Consider the following 20,212-nt stretch of genomic DNA (forward strand, 5'->3'; position numbering starts at 1 on the left):
TCTCTGGGATGAGTCTGGTCCTGACATCATGGGATCCACAATGCCTTCTAGAGCAGCAGGGGGAAAAGATGGGTAATAAAATAAGGCATTAGTGGCTAAGAGAGATCAAATAGAGTCGAGGCTGTTCTGTAAGTGACTCTTATGCAAGCTTCAGTTACATAGTGCTAGTTGCCATGGTTTGCTAACCCCCAACCAACATCACTCCTGTTGACTCTTAGGAACGCCTAGGGCTCGAACTGAGGCTCTGTAAAGGCTTCATGCAGTAGGTTTGCCTTCTTGGAACATATAATTCCCAGAGTTTTCCTAGGTCAGATATATCCTGAAATTCAGAAGGATCAGCCTGTCAAAGATTATCAATTAATTTCATCCCTCTATCCTTTACTGTGGTCATCCCTTCTCAACATGAGAGAGTCAGAACAGGCATTTCCCAAAGACCTATATAGATTTAGAGAGTTAAAGGAGAAGTACTTTGGGTTCCTGTGCAACAGCTAAGACTCAGAGTAGGAGTTCTGCAGGTCTGAAAGTCAGCATTGTCACATACAACAAATGGGAAAAAAAAAATCAGGCTTCAATTAGAGATAAGAATGAAGCAGATTGGGTTGGGACGAAGGTAAATCAGAATACGGGGTAAGGAGGACATTGTGTTTTAGAACTTCACTTACCCAGTGAGACCAAGGGAAGAGAGGTTTATGTTGTCCAAAACCTAAATTTTCTGTAGCACATACTCTAACTCAACCTGTTTGAATAGCTCACTTGAACAACCCAAACATATGGAGCCCAAAATGGGAATGAGGACTTGTAATTCTGTATAACTGAATGTAATAACTGGATTTATCCTGGAGTATGTTGAGCACATAATTAAAAAGTTTTGGCAAAGTCTCTTGAGAGATGAGAGGAAACATAGATCTATTATTCTCCCAATAGATCTTGAGAAGGATCAAAGGAAAAGGAGGAGGTATAACAAATATGGCTTCTGAATCACTATATTAATAATCCTTCTAGCCTCCAGTGTTTTGGAACAGCAAAAAAGAAAAATCTGAGATGTTGAAATGGTATCCCATGACAAACTCGGATCTGTTCTGTAACTACTTGTTGAGGTATGCTTTGATAATTGTTAATTTTTCTTTCTTTGCTTTATATATTTTTTCTATTTTACAATTAAAAAAACATTAAAAAAAAAAGAGTGGAAAAGCATGCCACAGAATAGTAGAAGATATTTGCAACACATTTACCTGTTAAAGACTCATATCCAGAATACATTGAAACTCCTACAAACAGTAAGAAAAAGGCAGACTACAGAATAGAAAACTGGGTGAAAGACTTGAACAGGCATTTCACAAAAGACAATATTCACATGGGCAATAACGTTTGAAGAGGCATTTAACTTCATGGAAATGAAAATTAAAATCACAGTGCAGTACTCCTATGAACCCACCAGAATGACTAAAATAAAAAAAGGCTGACATTACTTAGGGTTGCCAAAGTTATGGAGCAGTCTGAACTCTCACATACTCATGGTGGCGATAGTAAATTGATATAGCTACTTGGGGTAAGTTGGTTGTCAGTGGTTGTTAGAGTTGAACATAGGAACTCCTGTAACCCAGCAATTTTACTCATATGTGCAAGTATACATGCAGTAGTAATGCATCTACATGATCACCAAAAGACAAATACTAGAATATTCATAGTATTTCTATTGGAAATATTTGAAAACTACCCAAATGTCCATTAGAGTGGAAGAATAAATTGTGATTATTCACACGATGAGTCTTATATAATAATGAGGATCAAAAGTTTGCTACTGCATGCAGCAGTATGCATGAAACTCACAAATATCATCTTGAGTAGAAGAAGCCTGACCCGAAAGAGGTCATCCTCTAATATTTCATTCAGATAAGTTGCAGTAATAGGCCAAATGAATTTATGATGTTTGAAATCAAGACAGTGATTATTCTTGGTGGGAGGTAGTGGCTGGAGGAAGAGGACATGAGGAAGGCTTCTGGGATGTTTTCTTGATTGGACAAGGTGTGTTCAATTTGCGAAAATTAATCCCATGCACTTATGGCTAGTCTACCCTATTGTGTGTATGTTATACCTAATAAAAAGTTTTTAAAAAGGAAGTGGATCTGAAAATTTTCTCAAACTAGGGATAAATGCGAGGTGATTGTTGCAGTTCCACATTTTATTATTGAGCTTCCTCTGTCTTGTTTGATTTTGTTATTTTGTTACATTATTACTCTTACTTGACTTTACAGCCATTTCCTTACCCTATTCATGCAAAATGCATGAGGACCTCTGTACCATTTCCCCCCTTACGGCACTCTGTGTGGCATTAGGAAGGGATATGACAGCTTAATATTTTTCTTTAGTTTTATTTTTCCTGACGTGGAATGGCTACTTCTTAACTAAGATTGATGCCTAATAGAAAGGAGGGATGAAGTGAAGCAGTGCCGATGTGCTAGTCCATTGACTGTCGCATGGTGCTCAGAAAGGTGGAGGAGATGTGGACGTGGAGGAGATGCGGTTGTGGAGGAGCACCCACTTCCGCAGCGAAGCATTGGAGGGCTCTGGATCCCATGGTGTTAGTCCGCACCAATTCCCCCCGGCAGCATGCTGACTAATGCGGCTTAAAGTCCAATGGACTGAAACTTTTTTGCTCATATACTGTTTAAAAAAGAATTTTGAAAAACTCTCTATACCCCTTGCTTATATTTAAACTGACATCCAAAGGTTTTCATCCTAAGTTTTTAATCAGTTTATCTTTGTAAAAAGGAATTAGAACACCTCATGTCATCTTGAAATAAACCCCTAAACCAAAAAATAAAGGAATAAAAATAAATGAGAAAAGGAAATAGAAGGTATTGAATCTTATCAAACGAATTTTTTAAAGATGGGGATTGACTAACTAGAATCAGTATTTCATTATATGATTTGATTGTACTCATTAAGCTCCTTTTGAATAATGCACACTGAATCTGAAAGAAATGAATACAATTTAAAGCCATGTGTTTATCGACATTATCTTGAACAGTTTGGTAGTCCTGCAAAATATTTCAGTTCTAGTTAAAAGAATCCATCATTGACCTATACCACACCCCCTGTTTATATCTAGAACACCCAATTCAGACCCTAATACCCTGTTTCTAATGGCAAATTTCAGTTATATCAGAAATATGTAAAAGATAGAGAAGGACAGGAAGCCCTATTGGTTTAGTCATTGACTTATAAATTTTGTTTGCGTCCCCAAAGTATTTTATACCTCAAGAGTGTAAACCATAGTAGATTAGGGACAAGAACAAGTGCAAACTCTGTCTTCATCTTAGGCAGTTAAATTTTAGGAAAGACTTCATATGGAAGTCGAGGAACTGGAAATTTTTTCCCTAAAATTATTTGTGAATGTGTATTTCTTGAGAAGTCTTCATGTACCTCAGTTTGAAAACTACTCTGATAGATATCTGACGAAGTTGCCAGAATAAACAAGTGTGCTGGACCAATTGGTGTTCCTGTAAATAGTACAATACAACCTGCAGCTTCCACCTTTTTGATAGAAAGATATACATCTTTGTGGTTGACATATAAACAATCTCAACAAAAGAAAATAGTATGACTCAAAGTTAAGTGTACTGAAGCATAAAATATACTTTCGTATATTGGAATTTTGGAAATCTCTCAAGAATGTGTCTATAACAAATAATCTAATTAGTTTAATGAATTTTAGTTTATTTCATTATATAAAGTTATGTGGATATTGGCAGTTAAACCTTAAAATTGTCATTTAAAAATAACATGGTTGTTCATAAGTGTGTACAATAATACAGATTGTGTTCTGTGAATAAAATTCAGTTTATTAGAAAATTTTTTGTTGTATGTGATAATTACAAAGACTTCCACTGAGCAACCTTACAGATTAATCTAAAGTGTTCTGAACTAAAATAATTGGGATAAACAGAATTCTTATACCTTATGCTTTAGGATCAGAAATTTCATTTTTATGTTTTTAATTAACTTCTTATGTTTGACTCTCAACAATAAATAGCATAGTCTAGTGTTCTGTTGTATAATTTTACTTTCAGGTTTTGTTTTTGAGTTTCATACAGATCGTGTCCAACATAATGGTGAAGTTTTTTTTTTTCCTGCTATACCTTTTCTAGACAAAATATTTTCAGGTCTGTCATTGTAAATGTGATGATCCCAAATTTAAATGATATTGAAATGAAATTTAAATATCACTAAAATTAATCATTATAAAAAATTAAGTGAAATGGAAAGGTGTTTACACTATTTCTGCATGGGATATAGAATTTTGTTTCTCAGAGTGTGTTCTTTTAACCTCAGCGTGCGCTTATAATGCAGATTCCTAGATCTACCACCTGGGAATCTACATTTTGATTGAGCATCTTGAGTGATCTTTAAGCACAAAGTGTGAAGACCACTGCCTAGAGTAGCATTACTTAATCATGGGTGCTTCATAATGGAAAGGGACACTCAGGTCCTTGGTGGCAGAATGTAAAAAATTAATAAAATAAAAAGATTTATACAGGAGACAAATCCCATTTCTTTACATCTTGAATAGAATAAGTAGTTCAGATTTCATTGTGCTGTCCTTTAGAGCTATGACGTTTTATTTTCATTACCCACCAAAATACCAAATATTTTTATCACTTATTACAAACTGCCCTGTAATTATAATGAAATATTTATAAACTGTGTTTACCTGAATTGCTCTAGAAAAGTAAATGTTGAATTAGCTACCATAATTGAACTGTTTAGTAATTTTAAAATATAAATCTCCAGTGATGTTTTAAAATAACAACTACAGATATTTTCATTTAATTCAATAAAATGGAACCAGCACAACCTCTGGTTTCACAAATGAAATGCTTCAGAATGAGTTTGTCAGTTCTAATGGGGCCCTTGAACACTGCAGTAGGATAAATATTACACTTTTCTTACTTTTTCCTAAAACGAAGTCTTCTCTAATCTCACTCTTTCCAAATCTCTGTGCACTAAATTATGTGCCAATGACAGGAGAAACTCATTTTGCTTGTTATGGGCCATGTTCTTGTGTTATACATCATTTGTGAAACTGAAGTTGGCTATTACAGTGTAGCAGGAATGTAAATAATGCTTTTCAGTGATCTCTCTAAAATCGATTCCTTCTTTCCCTTTTCATTTTTTAAAAGGAAACTTTATTTCAGAGTAGAAAATACATTGTCTGAACTCATCAACACCCTCTCTATCCCTCCCTCCCCAATTTGTTGCAGACCAGGATGAAAGAGCAGCTGAGCTCAGCAGGGAGCAGAACGAGAAAACCATCCGGAGCACGCAAACCGCGCTCCGCAATTTCCGTGAGTTCCTCATCTCCAAGTATCCTTCGGAAACAAGAGAGATTTATGTCATCCCTTGCAAAGAGTTGGATGCATACCTTGCCTCTTTCTTTGTTGATGCCAGGCAGAAGGATGGGTCTGAATATGAACCCAACAGCTTGGCCAATTACCAGTGTGGGCTTGAGCGGTACTTGAAAGAGCACAGGTATGGCTACAGTATCACCAGGGACAAGGAATTCAAACGTTCCCAAGAGGCCCTGAAACAGAAGCAAATTGAACTCCGCTGCAAAGGAAAAGGAAATAAGCCGCACAAGTCCATGAAGCTCACCTTCGCGGATGAGCTCATTCTGAGGAAGAGAGGACTGCTAAGCCGTTATAACCCCGAGGGTCTGCTCAACCTCGTCTGGCTCAACAACACGAAAGCTTTTGGGCACTGCACGGGCTTCCATGGATCTACCTTGAAATGGGGTGACATCCGGCTCCGGGTAACAGAAACAGGCCTGGAGTACTTGGAGTGGATGGGTCAAGACACTGGTGACCTGAACGCCAAAACCAAGAGGGGTGGGGCAGACTCCCGCGTGTACGCCACCCAGCATGCCCCTCAGACCTGTCCGGTCCAGGACTACAAGGAGTATGCGCAGCGACGGCCTCCTGCCATGCGCTATGAGGATGCCCCTTTCTACTTGTCCATCAAGCCGGTCGTGAACTTGGCGGCTCTGCACTGGTACAACTGCCAGGCCCTTGGCAAGAACAAACTGGCCAAGATGGTGAAGACCATGTGTGAGAAGGGCAACATCCCTGGCAGGAAAACCAACTTCAGTGTCTATCAGAGCTGCAGCACCTTGTCCGAGGCCCAGAGCAACCAGCTGGTGCTTATCTGTAACAACCTGAGCCAGCAGGCTGCTCAGCCAGGGGCTGGCCACTCCAACAGCGGCAATTTTATCGTCTCTGCCTCCTATGACTCTTCCTCAGACACTGCTTGACCAGGTGGCTTGAACAAGACCCCGATTTGGTTATTGTGTCTAGAGAAACTATGATTATACACTACTTCTCATTCCCTTTCCTCTGTCCTCAGTGTTAATTAACTTTATAAAGATATAAATATATAATTTATTTTTCTTTTTACAAATAAGCCGATGCAAATAGTTTAGTATTACTTAACATAGTATTTATAGGTTTAAAACAAATGTACTTTTGGGTGATTACATATGATTACTGTTACAGACTTTATAAGACAATATTAGTTCTCAGGCAGCACAATTCCTTTTTTTTTTTTTAACTGTCAAAAAGGAAATCAAGGGTCATCGTAGACACTGTGTCCTCGCCTCCTGCTTTTCTTCCCACCTCTGATTTTTAGTCTACTAAATAATGGCTTTATTTTTTTTTTTTAATTTTTTCAGTTCTATATTAATCAGGAGGCAACACCACTAACTTTATTTGCTTACACAAAATTGTATTCAGTCAGATCCAGAACATGAAAGTGTTAACAAAAGCCTGACAGCAAATTGTATCCATACATAAAAAAAAAAAAAATTAGAATTTTAGCTCCTGTGCCTCATTTTTTGCAGTATATAAAAATCCAATGTTTTTAGCTAACACCTTTTCTTTTGGGAGGGAGTGGGGAGGAGGAAGGAATAAAGTTGTCAATCATTTTGAGATATTTAATTTTTAAATATGCAAAATTTAATATTGTGGCAAAAAGACTATTACGTAACTCAATTTTACTGTTGTGCTTGAACCTGGATCATCAACAAAATGCTTTGTTGTTCCCTAAGAATTCAATGTTAATGAAGTTTATCAGATTTACAAGAAATTTAAAAGTGCCAAAGCTTTGAATAGTTTCCAAGCATTAGACTGTATATTCCAGCACAAAGAAGGTAGAGAATGGGAAAGTGTTGCTAAAAATCTAAAAGCATTAGTGCAGACAACAAAAACCTCATCCTCTTCAAGGCTCAAATCCCCTGAATTTTTTTTTTGGGGGGGGGGAGTACATAGTCCAGTAATTGAACCCAGGTCTCACCCCCATGGAAGGTGAACATTCTACCCCTGAACCACCTGTGCAACACCCCTGAATTATTTTTATATAAGCATTAAACTTTGGTCTCTTTTCCCTAGGAGTTTATTTGACTCTGTAGTTGATATTATAGAAACATTGATACTTATTTTAAGTAACGACATTTTGTAACTAGATTTAACTGAATTCACAGGATTCTTGAAAATGTGCGAAGTTTCTTAGGCAGTAAATCTAAATACATTTATCTGTTTTAGCCTGTAAGTATTTTGGTGATTGTGGTGTTTTTTTCCAAGGTCTTTCTTTTTAAGTTTTGAAGCCTGCAGGGAGTTATCAGTTAAAATATTTCAAAAGTAAGGTAAATTTAGATTTTAGAATTAAAATAAAGCTGAGCTAGTTTTCTCTTCTTTGTGAACGTTAATACACAGAAACCCCAAATCTTAATTCCCTTGTTGGATATGGGGTTTCTGTTGAGAGGTATTTGTTCCTCAAGTCTATGCATAATTCATGCTAGCTAGGAAGGTAGGTGATACTTTCTGTGTTAATTTAATGTAAGACCTACAAATTTTATTCTGATTTGCTTTACAGAATCATCACATTAGCCAAGATTTCCCAAGGCTGGGCAGCCCTTTCTAACACTAATCATAAACACATGAAGACCTGTCCCTCTAAGCTATGACCTTTCATTTGGCTAGAGTGTGAAATGTGCCATGGACATTGTAACTTCATAGTCATGACTTTCCTTCATAGAGAAGCATCCATTTATATGTCCAGTTAACACGAAGAAAGGTCAGAAGGTGTGCTGAGGGGATGATATCTTACTTTATTTTTTTTTTGCATTAATAATAATAGCTGCCATTTTTGAGCCCAGGTGTATGTGAGCACTGTTCCAAGTGACTTAGATCTATTATCAATATAATATTTACTAACTGTAAGAAAATTAGAAAATACAGTGAGGCATAAAGACAAAAAATCAGTACTCATAAATCTGAAAGCCAAAGATAGCTGCTAACATTTTGGTAAACGATTCTCCAGACACGTTTTAATACATATATGTTTATTTCTATATACATTATCTGTAATCCTTTTAACAGCTCTGAAATGAAGGTAAGATACCTCCATCTTACAATGAGATCAAGACAGGTACATTAGAGTAGAGCTAAAGAAATGGATACTATCTGCCGTTGGACTCCAGAGTTTTTTCTATCCTCCTTCCTCAGTACCAACTTAGTAATTAGTTTCCAGTGATTTAACAGAGGGGGACATGTTGTCTCCCCCTTTCTTAAGGCTGTCTAAGGACCAAAAGAAATGTTGAGTGATCTTTCATGGTGGCTGCTGTCCTCTACCCCACCCCCCACCCCTTCCATTCATTTTGAGTCACAGGGCTGCTTTCTCCCAGTTCTCTTCATAAAAACTTCCTGTTCTCCTTATTCTGTAACCAGTCTATAAATGCCCAAGATGCCCTACTTAAAGAACTCTTTTTTTAAACAGGTTATTTTTACATGAGTTACAGCTCTCATGTTTAAAAAAAAAGTTTCTGTAAAACACTAAAAGTGTATTTGTTGATTTTATTTTGGCTGACATATTTTCTAGATTCTTAATATGCTTTTGACAGCAAAGTAAGTTTGTTTTGTGGAAGAAAGGCAGTTTGCAGAACTTGAAAATTCTAAACCCTATGTATGTTTTGTGAGGTACTCAAATGATATATCTCCTGCTTAATCCTATTGTTTTCTTTAAACAAAATACAATTAAGCTGAGAATGTGAATTACTCATTTTTATTTCTATTTTTCTGTGATAATTTAAACCAAATAGGAACGTTGTTACATTTAGATTCGCAAGACTGCTTTCTGAAGAATGGCTTGGTAGAAGCCTACTGAAATTATAGTGTCTCTTTGAGTTAATTAAATTATGAAAAATTATCTGCAACTACCTCTAAATTTTGTGTTTTTATCTAAACAATACTGAAGACATACTAATGGCAGATGCCATTTTTATTATTTGTAATTTTAACTTTTTAAAAAATCATGTTCACACTATGGCAGAGATAGATGCTAGAATTGTATATATGCATTAGCAAAAATCCAGTGGAAAAACAGAATGAACTTCTTTCCCTGGCAATCCCATAGTTCGTGCATAGCCAACCAGTAAAACCATATTGCAGAGTTTACAATTTAAGATCAATGTAATGTCATACAAGAAATTTTCCAGCACCCCTGACATGGAGGTTTTTGCATTGTCTGCAACAAAAATACTGAACCCATCTGTCATCCTTTGGATGGTAGAGCTGTTTAATTTGATCTTTCTTTTATATTCATGTGAGTGAATGGTTATGGAAAACCTGAACACATAGATGTTAACAGGTTTTTGTTTTGTTTTGTTTTGTTTTTAACTGTAATGTTTGAGAAAGGTTAAGAGATACAGGATGTTTATCCAGGACAGCTTATACTTAAGATTCCATTTGTTACCATGGTTAATAGGGCTGTTCTGAATATGAGTCATAAATATACAAATATTTATCATTTTATAATACATACGATATTTTTCCCTTTGTTAAATCACTTCCAGATCTACTAAAGAATACTCTGAAGTTTTCTAGCATAAACAGGTCTTTAGTTTTTCAGTTAGATCATTGTTAACCTTTCATAGTATTAATTAATCTAAATCAAATGGTATAGGTTCAGATGCCGTGAAATCAAATGAGAGGAAAGTTCAGTCACATCAGCAAATATGTACTGAGCACTCACAGTGAAAGAAGTACAGCAATGTGTAAGATAGTCCCTGCTCTCAAAGAATTTATAAAAGATATTATAATAGAATTTCCATTTTATTTTTGAGAGTCCAGCGAAAAACTTGGGTAATACTATTTTGCATCGTTTTCCAAATAGTTCGTACACATGCAATTAGCCATTATTAATTCATTAATTATATTGTCTTGCTGCAGAATACATAAGACTACTTTGAGAGTTTTATGGAGAATCTTCCTTGGGGAAGACTCTTATTACTGTTTTAAAATCACTAAGAAGGCAAAATCATCTCTACACTATCTATTGTGTTCCCATAGGTGCACACATGCCTAACAATGTACAAATTTGCCTAAGTAACTACCATTTGTTGAGCGTTTACCATGTGCCATTGTGCTGCTTCCATAAGTTGTTTTACATAATTCTTACAATAACCCTATGAGGTGATTATCATTATTTCTCTTGTATCAATGAGGAAATCCAAAGTCAAATGGATTATTCCCATGACAATTAAAACATAAGAGCATCAGGATATGAAACTCAAGCCAGGTTCTAGTCAGCACTGTGCTTTTCTGCTGTAGCTATTTGTTTCTCATGATGATTTGTTGTACTTCTGAAGACTGATGTGGTCAGTTATAAATTAAGTGAAATCATCAATATTCATTCATCTGCAGCTCGACTGGGGTCGTTGCCATCCCGGTTAGCACGTTATTCGGGTCCCAGTACTATGGGGTTATTTTTTGACCTGGGTCATTAAGCAGCATGTGTATGTCCCTGGCCATGACAGAAGAGCAGAAGTGTTTGTGTCACTGTTTAAATAATGCTTAGCTTTGTCATGGAGGTAAGCATGTTCATGTATATATTTAAGTGGTTCTCGTTTGTTTTTGCCTTAGAACCAAAAACTCAGTTTCAAGAGGAGTCCTTGTAATTCAGACAGGGAAGGGAGTTCTAGGTAGAAGGGACACTTTTTAAGCCCAGAAGCAAATACTGCCATTGACCAGATACATGAATATTGGTTGCTAGTCTACCAGAGAGTTTGTCTCACCTGAGTTTGGTGCCAACAGATTTACAGTGTTTCATGGAGAGCTTTACTGTTTTTAACAAATCGTGAGTGTTGTAACGGAAAGCTGTTGGGAAAAATATATTGTCCTTATGATTCCCAGACTTGTAGTTAGGCTATAAAACCAGTTCAGATTTTTCCTAGTTCCACAGTTTCATATGAGACAGACACTACTGATTTCAATCAGCTGTGTTTTAACTTGTTTTCCTTCTTTATAAGGAAGGTGTAGTTTGATCTTTATTTTTTAGCCAAAATAAAGTTGTTAAACTTAGCATCTGTAAATAGAATTTCTGTGTCATGCGATAAAATAAATAAATTTCCAAGCCTTGGGAGAAAATTATGTATGATAAATTATCATAGAAGAGATACTTTTTTAAAGGTTCATCCATGAGAAAAAAGTTACAAATATTAAAGAATTAACAAGTTCTCTCTCAATCACTTCAATACATTTTTCCCAAATAGAATTTCTTCTCTGCACATCTGCCATATGATGTGATGCACACAGATAGTTACTTATAAAGAAACCATTGGTGAAGACATCTGCCATTGTTTTTTTTTGTTTTCTTTTTCCTTCCCCCACTTGGATCTGGCTGAGGTGATGTGAATGCATAACTTTTCATAAGGCAGAGTCATGAAGCTAGGATGATTTTAGAAATCTGTGCCACAGAATAGAATGAGGACAAAGAAATTAACACTGCATATGTGATCCTCATTGTATTGTCTAGTTGGTGTATTTCTAATGATGTAGAGAAGTGTACAGGGATGATACTGATAAACTGCCAACAGTGCTGGTTTCATTTCCTAAACAGAAAATAGAAACTATTATTTAAAATTTCTTATGGTCCAGCCTAGTTACAGATTGACCAATAGGGTCTGCCAAAGCTGAGGGAAAGCCCTGATTTGGCATTGAAGTCCGGATTTTTTTTTTAAAAGTTGCATTAAAACATTTTAATTGAATTTTTATGTAAACCATCACTTTTTTTTATTTAGAATCAGAATATTAATTAGGCCAGAATACTCATTAGAGTACTTAATTAATTAGAATATTAATTAAATCGGCTTTCATTTAAACCATCACCTTTATTGAATTATAATCATAGAGTCTAGACCTGGAAAGGCCCCGAAAGATCATCTAGTCCAGTGATTTTCTGTGCTGTGAAGCACAGGAGTCAACATGTGCTCTGAGACAAGGGGACAAAACCCCCAAGCCCAAAGTCCCAGAGATTCTTGTATTCCCGGTGTTTCCCCACCTTCCTATTTTAAGACTCAACAGAATAAATGAGCCACTATTTATTACACATCCTTCAGGTGTGATGAGGCGGAAAATAAGATTGGAAATGTCTGAGCTAATCCACTCCTATTTTCACAGAAGAAACTGGGCCCCAGAGGGAGTAAAATGAATGCCTAGGAGCACACCCTGGCTAGGGGCAGAACAGGACTGGAACAGCTGCTCCAGCTTCTGGTCCATAGTGTCGGGAGGAAAACAACCTTCCATTTCCACTGCAATAGATAGGGACTCTTACTCCTGTTTCTAAAATTAAAATTGTTTTTTAAACCCTCAGTCAGCGTTCTCTCTATTAGGAGTTGGTTTCCAAATAGGCAATTTCTGCATATGGCTTTTCACTTTTTATGATGTAAGTTGTATCTTAATTTTAGCAGTTTCACCCTTTGAAATTTCATAGGCCAATCTCTAAAGGTAATCATTTCCCTTATTATTTTAGCGAACATGTCTCAGCCTACCCCGTTAATATTTAGTTTCAATTATAGAGTATGATTTTAAAGTATACGAATTCCACTTAAAGATTATGAATTAAAAAGTAACTTTTTCTTTAATTTGGTATTCATTTGAATATCTACCTTCACAGCATCTATTAGTTTTGAATGCAGTCTACATATACTTTTTCAATCTATAGAAAATTTATACAATTAAAAAAAAATCATACTTGTAGGTTTGTGACATATCCTTATGTTTTTTTTTCAAGTTTCTATCAGCGTAATTAGGATGTTTCTGAAATGAATATATTTAGAGATCATAAGGGGAAAGAAAATAGGATGGACCTAATAGGGAGATAGAGAAGTATATAAATTTGAAAAGTATCTCTCATATTGCCTTGCTTATTCTTCTGAAAGGGAGGTCAAGCATAAATATTAAAATTTTCACAAACTTTTAATTTACAAATTATATTTACCATATCATTGTTGAAGAGAAAAGTTCAAATTCTGGGGTGTTAAGAAAAGTATGGTGGAATTATTTGTCTTTTATGGAATGCTGAATTGTTAGATTTTTAATATTCTTTGGATTACACTGAAATTAGAGAACATTCTTACCATTATACATTATTTCAATAAAAGCCAAAAATCCTTTGGCATAAGTTATGTGTCTGTGGTAAGTAAAATTAGGAATGCATCAGCAATATAGAAACCTAACAGTAATTGTGTATACTTTATTTTAGTAATTTTTATGCCTGATTACTTTCTGTGATTCTTAACATTTTATAAATCAAATACATAGTATAATTCCACTAGAAATTAATTTTTAATTGTTTGTACTGAAGTAGCAGGTCCACATTTAGTATTAATCCACTCAAATTAACTTTGTCTAACTGAACTTTTATAAAGTCCATTATATTACAGGTTTTTAAATAGCATTTATAACAAAAGAACTTTTGTTTTATAAAGCATTTGTTACAAAAAAACATCTTGCCAAAAACCATTACAATTTCTATGCATTGTGTACTATTCAGTAATGTCATTGTTGAGATTTTGCATGTTGTAGGTACTTTTTCATAAGCGTGTTTGTGATGTTTATGTGGAAATGTTCACCATTGCTGCTGTCACTTATTGTAGTTAGACTGAAAAACTGTGCTAACAGTTGACAATGTGCCAGTCAACATTGGTATGTGTGACTTGCAAAAGTATGTGTACTTAGTTGTTTAAAATTTTGAGCCAATATTCGGTGGCCTCTACAGAAGGAAATATTGCTGCAGTTGTCAAGTGATGCCAAACTCATGATCTTGTTTCATGTATGTAATTCCAGCAAGGTCACCTTTTCTTCCACATTTTCCCCAAATCTTTGAAAGGGAAATGTTGCAAAAAGAGCAAGCAAGAATTCTGACCTTTTCCAGTTCTCTCCTGCTAGAATTTGTTTTTTCTAATACTAGAACAATAGAACCCAATAGAATATCAGATGTAGCAGTATAATTTCCCTTGATCTGCGTATTTTGAGACTGCATGGTGTAATAACAAAGGACTATGAGGAACATAAATTATTTTTGGTTATCATAGCTTATTGTTTCAAATACATTTATGTAATTTTATGTTATTTATAAGGGACCATTGAAACGCCAGAGTTCCCAATTACTTTTTTTTTTTTTTGAGTGCATAGTCCAGGGATTGAACCCTGTCTCCGGCATGAAAGGTGGGCATTCTAACCACTGACCAATTACTTACGTTTAAATTCAGTATTTTCATAGACTTATTTAGCATATTTATGCCCACCTCTTTTTACTTTGGTTCCTGACATTTCCATCTTGCCTAAGCAATTCTCGACTGCAAGTAGAGTAAAAATTGTTTCAACAGATTAATTCTACAATACTTTGTTAAAATTGAACATGGAAGAAATCTCATTATATTTTATACAATTGCTACTTTTAAAATGGGGCAAAACAGTAATAAAATATTAAGAAAAGAAGACTGCTTTTACACCAACATGCCAAAACTCCTCACTTAGGGCAGGGTTTCCATTATGTCTGTTCAGTGGGTTTATAATTACAAGATTTTTTTAAATAAGGGGATAATCTCCTGAATTATGTAGAGGCTTTTTGTGTGACTGTCAGATACAAAGCGTCAGCCAATGCTGTATTTGGGGACACTGCTGCTGAAATTGCTGATTTAATTCTAAGAATATTAAAACTAATTTATCAAGGCTTTCTGCCCCTTCTTTGCTTAAAGAAAAAGAGGAAAAGAGGCAGATTTTAACTGGGAGCCTTTTCTTCAGAACATGCTTTAAACATTTGCCCCTCAATGAGGTGCTAAAGCAATAAAAAGAAATTCAATTTTGTATATCCTAAAGTTCTCCTTTGTCTGGTGGCTCTAAAGTCACACAGAAGTATATCTTGATTCCTGCATTGGGGGTTTTCAAACATTACCTTTGTACCTAGAATTCCTTTTATATTTTGGGCACCAAAGATTATGGCAAGATATAACAATTTTTATTAGACAGCAGTGGGCACATTTGTTTGAATCCTGCTCTTGGATTTATTTTTCCCCTCTGGGTCTTCCAGAAATTTTGTATGTCTCTCCTGAGGCCTTTAAGCCTAGAGCAATTTTTAAATCAAATAATTTATATATAGATATACACACACAGGTATTTGTTAGGTTTCTAATTTATAGATTGTTTCCCCTATGACTTTAAATACTGTTTTTCACTACTAAAGTTAGACATCCTATGTACCAGATTATATAGCCCCATGGTAAGCAATATTTATAACTTTTACTTTGTAATCTGAAAATGTAACTGTAACCCCATTGGCCTGAAAGCATCTCAAGCTGAATTAGTCTTATGTGTCCCACAACCCAGGCCAGAAAACCCTGTTAATGGAGCAAAAAGCTTCACTGCAAACAATGCACTGGTAAGAGAATGAATAGAAACATTTTGAATTCAACAAAATCATTATGTATGACTCACTCGCCAGTTAAATGAAGAACTTTTGTGGTTTTGTAGAGTGGATACTGTATTTAGCTTTAAAATAAGGTCTTCCATTGTTCTTATAACTTACAAGAATGTTTTTAAGGTTGCATTTACCACTTAGAAGTTCATTGGAAATAAAAAGTCAGATTTATCAATTCAGTCAGTGTAATTTAAGGTCAGGCATCTGTTTAGAAATATAATAAACACTATTAATAATACTTAGAAGAAATTGTATTAAATAATATAATACTGTTCTGTGAGGATGCGGTTATCTTTACTCCTATTTGATCATTGTCATTGTTGATATATTTTCCAGCCACTTGACTTAACTGATTTAAATGAAAAAAAAGCACATGTGTGCCTGTTTCACTCTAAATCATATTTAAAAACTCTTAAGCTGCTACAGTTATAACTTGTGAAGGAAAGAAAAGTGAATTAAAACAGAGGGAAAATTCTGTTAATACATTAATGTGTGACTGTGATACTCTTGGTCAGTTAGTCCTCTGCCGGTTGGCGTTTGTAATAATATGGTAGAATTTTTTTTGTTAATAAGTGTATACTACAGGTTTCATTTTTATTTTGCTGCTCACTGATCTCTTACACTAAGATGTTTTCATCTTTAACAGCTCACTGTTTTTGCTTCAGATTTGTCTGTGTACTTGTGCTCTAAATAAAAATCCAGTTTTATGTCCTAGTAGTTAATTCCATTGTGTGTATAATGTTTGCTTCTACTGTAGTGTGATTTTCTTTGTTTTTAGTATTTATTGGTATAGCCTAAAACTTACAGAAGTAAGGAAAACAATCCAATAAAATCAGCTAACAATCATCAATGATGTCTCTAATAAGAGCATGCTTTAGTCACAGTATTTTGTCTGTATTTGGGTATAATAATCAGTCTTCATTTAATAAATGGTTTTCTGCAAAGTTGACTGATTTTTAGAGTTACAACAAATAGTTTTTTAAAAAAGTTAAACCACATTGTGAAACAGAATTCTTTTCATGTGGACACTAATTCTGCTGAGCAAAATACCCCATGTTCAGTGACGTTTTTAACCACACTGGAGATGGAAAGCATTCGTTTATGCACGTGGCTGCTCAGACACAGCACACCTCATCATAGGGTAGAGAACACCCTTTAGTAAAGCATCTCGAGCTGAATTAGTCTTATGCATCCCACAACCCAGGCTAGAAAACCCTGTTAATGGAGCAAAAAGCTTCACTGCAAACAGTGCACTCGCTATCAGTCTGTCTGAAACTCTATTAACCATTTCTCCTTATGTCCTTGAATGATAACTTTTTAAATAGGTACAAAGTTATACCAAGTGAAATAGATGCAGATTCCAGGCTTCCTCTAGTGCCATTGATGTGCATTTTAGCACATTAGACAATGTTTTTTTATACAGAACAGGAATGATCAAAATAATTACGTTGGTTAATTTTGGGCATCTTTCTTGTGTCACTAAAATTATTTAATTGAGAAAAGTGGGTTCAAATACTAGAAAATATGATGTTCTCTTTCATGTGCCATTATTTTGCAGAAATACTGATATATTTTTTCGTGTCTATGAATAATCCACCAATGTCTCTGCTCATAAAAAGCTGAATATTCCAAATAAAAACAACCACTTGTTGTTTTTCCTATCAGAGTTCTTTAAATTTTAATTAAAATTAATTTATAGTTATAGCTTTTTTCTAAGTACTTTAAGAAACAAAGAACTTATCTTTAAATATGTTTGTAGGTTAAACATTTAAATGTGGCAAATTTGACTTCTCTGGAAAGGGAAAATATATTTCAAATTCAATAATATTTTTAAAATTGAATAATATTAAGCCTATGAATTAGAAAATGTTTTCTTTAAAAAGTGCTATTTATTTTTAATTTGTTTCTTCATAATCATTTTTTCCAAGAGAATTTCAGGTGACTAAAATGGCTATTATGTATAAAATAACTAATATTGATGTTATATGACCTCAAAAGATCTTTTTAAGAATATACACTGAATTTGATGGAAAACATTTTCAGACTGAACTGTAGTTTTGAAAATGGAAGTAAGACCAGCATTTGTTTTATTAAAATTGATAATGTTTTAAAAATACTAAGATAATAAATATACATTGTGAGTAATTTGGCAAATGCTAATAAATGTAAAATAGGAAATAAAATCCACAGGAATTTTGTTACACATAGATAACTCCTTTTTAGCATTTTGGTGTTTGCGAATTTTTCCAAGCATAAATATATTTCAAAAATTGTAATCAAACTATGTTTAGTATTTTATAACTTTTTAAAAGATCCTTAGCCTTGAATGTATTATTATTATTTGGCTGGATAGTTTTCCATCTATTTACAGTGTTTTTGTTGAATATTCACTGTTTCTATTTTTTCCCTTTTATAGTTTGTGCTAAAGATCATCCTTGAGCATGCCTTTTTGTACACATCTTTGATTAAAATTCTTAGGATAAATTTGTAAAAGAGTGATTTCTGGGTTATATAAAAAGGGCGTTTTGTTTATTTTTCCTACATGTACATTTCCTACATGTACATGTCCTGGTTATTTTTATAACTTGCAAAAATAAGATGCATAACATTGGATAAATTAATATATGCATATTATAAAACTGAGTTCCACAGAGGTAAGTACTAATCAATGTGATATGTGTCCTTCCAGATATTTTTCTATACAATTATAAATAGATCATTTAAACTTTGTCATACGAGAAAATGGAGTCAAGCTATGCATATTGTCTTACAGTAATATAGACCTATTTTCATGTTAGCATGTCGAAGCTAGCACAGTTTTTAATGACTGTGTGCTTATTTATTTAATCATTCCTCTACTAACAGACTTTTGATAGCTATCCTTGTTCCTTTATCTTCGCATTACATGTATATTTCTGTATTTAGCTGGAAAGCAGCAATTAAACCAAAAAGTTGTTCTGATGTAGACATTAATCTAGTAATAGCTGAGAATACAAGTTCCCCCACATCTTTGCCAACATTTAGATAAGAACCCCTTTTTTATTTCTGCTAATCTGGTAAATGAAATAAATCTCAGTTTCATTATAATGTCTGGTTAATATTAATGTTTCTCATTATTTATATTTATCCTATGAATGGTTGCCTGTCATGTTCTCAGTTCATTTCCTCGTGAGCTGATTTGTAGATTCTTTTATTTTTCCTTTGTGACTTTTATATGTTGTTAAGTATTTTCTCCTGGTCTGTATTTTGTCTTTTAAAATTTATTGTTCATAGTAGAATTTTTAAAATTCAGTAATCCAATCAGTTCATCTTTTTTAATACTTTCTGGGTTGTGCTGGCTGAGAAAGCCTTTCCTTACTTCCTAAAGCATGCAAATTGTCTTTCTAAAAATAGTTTTTTTAAAAGGAAATAGTAGAAATGTGTTTTTTTGCAATGACATAGGAATCTAAATTTGCTTTTATATTTGTTTTTACAACTGGATAGCCAATTATTTCAAACTATTTATTGAAGAGTCCATGATTCCCCCCAACATTTTGAATTGGCGCCTTTAATATATGGAATTTATATATTTACACAGATCTTTCCTGGACTCTCTTATGTATGTACAGAACAGTATAGAAAGAAATACTCTCTATTTCTTTATCAGTAATTTACCATTTAAATTATTGCAGCGTTATGTTACATATTTATTCATTTCATGGCAAGGCCTCCTTTTAGAATTGATATTTTCAAAATTGCCTTCCTTTTCTTACGCATTTACTCTCGTATGTACACCTTAGAATCAACCTGACAAGTAACCACTCAAAAAAGGTGGAGGGGGGATTTTAATTAGAATTGCATTGAATTTAAAGATTCCTTGAAGAAATCAAACATGCTTTATAATATTGAACCTTCCCATTGAGTGTGGTACTACTTTTCCTTTTATTAGGTTTGAATATTCATTTTTAGTATTAAGATTTTTGGAAAATTTTCTTATTGAATCATACAGTCAGAAAACTGCACATATCACAATGGTGTATATTGATTAATTTTTATGAGATGAACATATTATTGTAACCATAACCCAAATGAGCACATAAAACATTACCTGAACCCAGAAGCTCCCTTCGTTTGCCCTCCTTAGTGTTTTCTCCCTAAGGCAGCCACTAAAAATTCGCTTTACCAGAGGGTTATTTTGTCTGTTCTTTTAACTCTGTAAATGGACTCTTTCAATTTATACTTTTGTGTTTGATTTCTTTTGTTTAACTTTTTGCTATTCATTGCAGCAGTCCATTCGTTTTCATTGTTGTATAATAATTCATTGTATAAGTGTTCTACAGTTTCATATGCATTCTCTTGTTTACAAGCATAGGGTTGTTTCCAGTTTGGGGCTAGTAAAAATTACACAGTTACAAATATTCTT

At 34.2% G+C, this 20,212-nt stretch overlaps 1 protein-coding gene across 6 annotated transcripts in view; it reads left to right on the plus strand.

Moving 5' to 3' along the window:
* The window catches only part of KIAA1958 (KIAA1958 ortholog), a 284,958-nt gene that overhangs the window by 187,228 nt on the left and 77,518 nt on the right, over positions 1-20,212 (plus strand). For 2 of the 6 annotated variants that reach the window (XM_077142176.1, XM_077142165.1), the window contains exon 3: positions 5,265-17,583. The exons of 3 other annotated variants lie outside the window; for them this stretch is intronic. In XM_077142176.1, coding sequence (XP_076998291.1) covers positions 5,265-6,310 — 1,046 coding nt within the window. In that variant the 3' untranslated portion in view covers positions 6,311-17,583. Of the gene's footprint in view, positions 1-5,264; positions 17,584-20,212 lie in introns of those variants that run through there. One more of the 6 variants, XM_077142212.1, reaches the window with a different exon arrangement.

The sequence above is a fragment of the Tamandua tetradactyla genome, chromosome 2 (assembly GCF_023851605.1).
Source record: "Tamandua tetradactyla isolate mTamTet1 chromosome 2, mTamTet1.pri, whole genome shotgun sequence".
NCBI classification, from domain to species: Eukaryota; Metazoa; Chordata; class Mammalia; order Pilosa; family Myrmecophagidae; genus Tamandua; species Tamandua tetradactyla.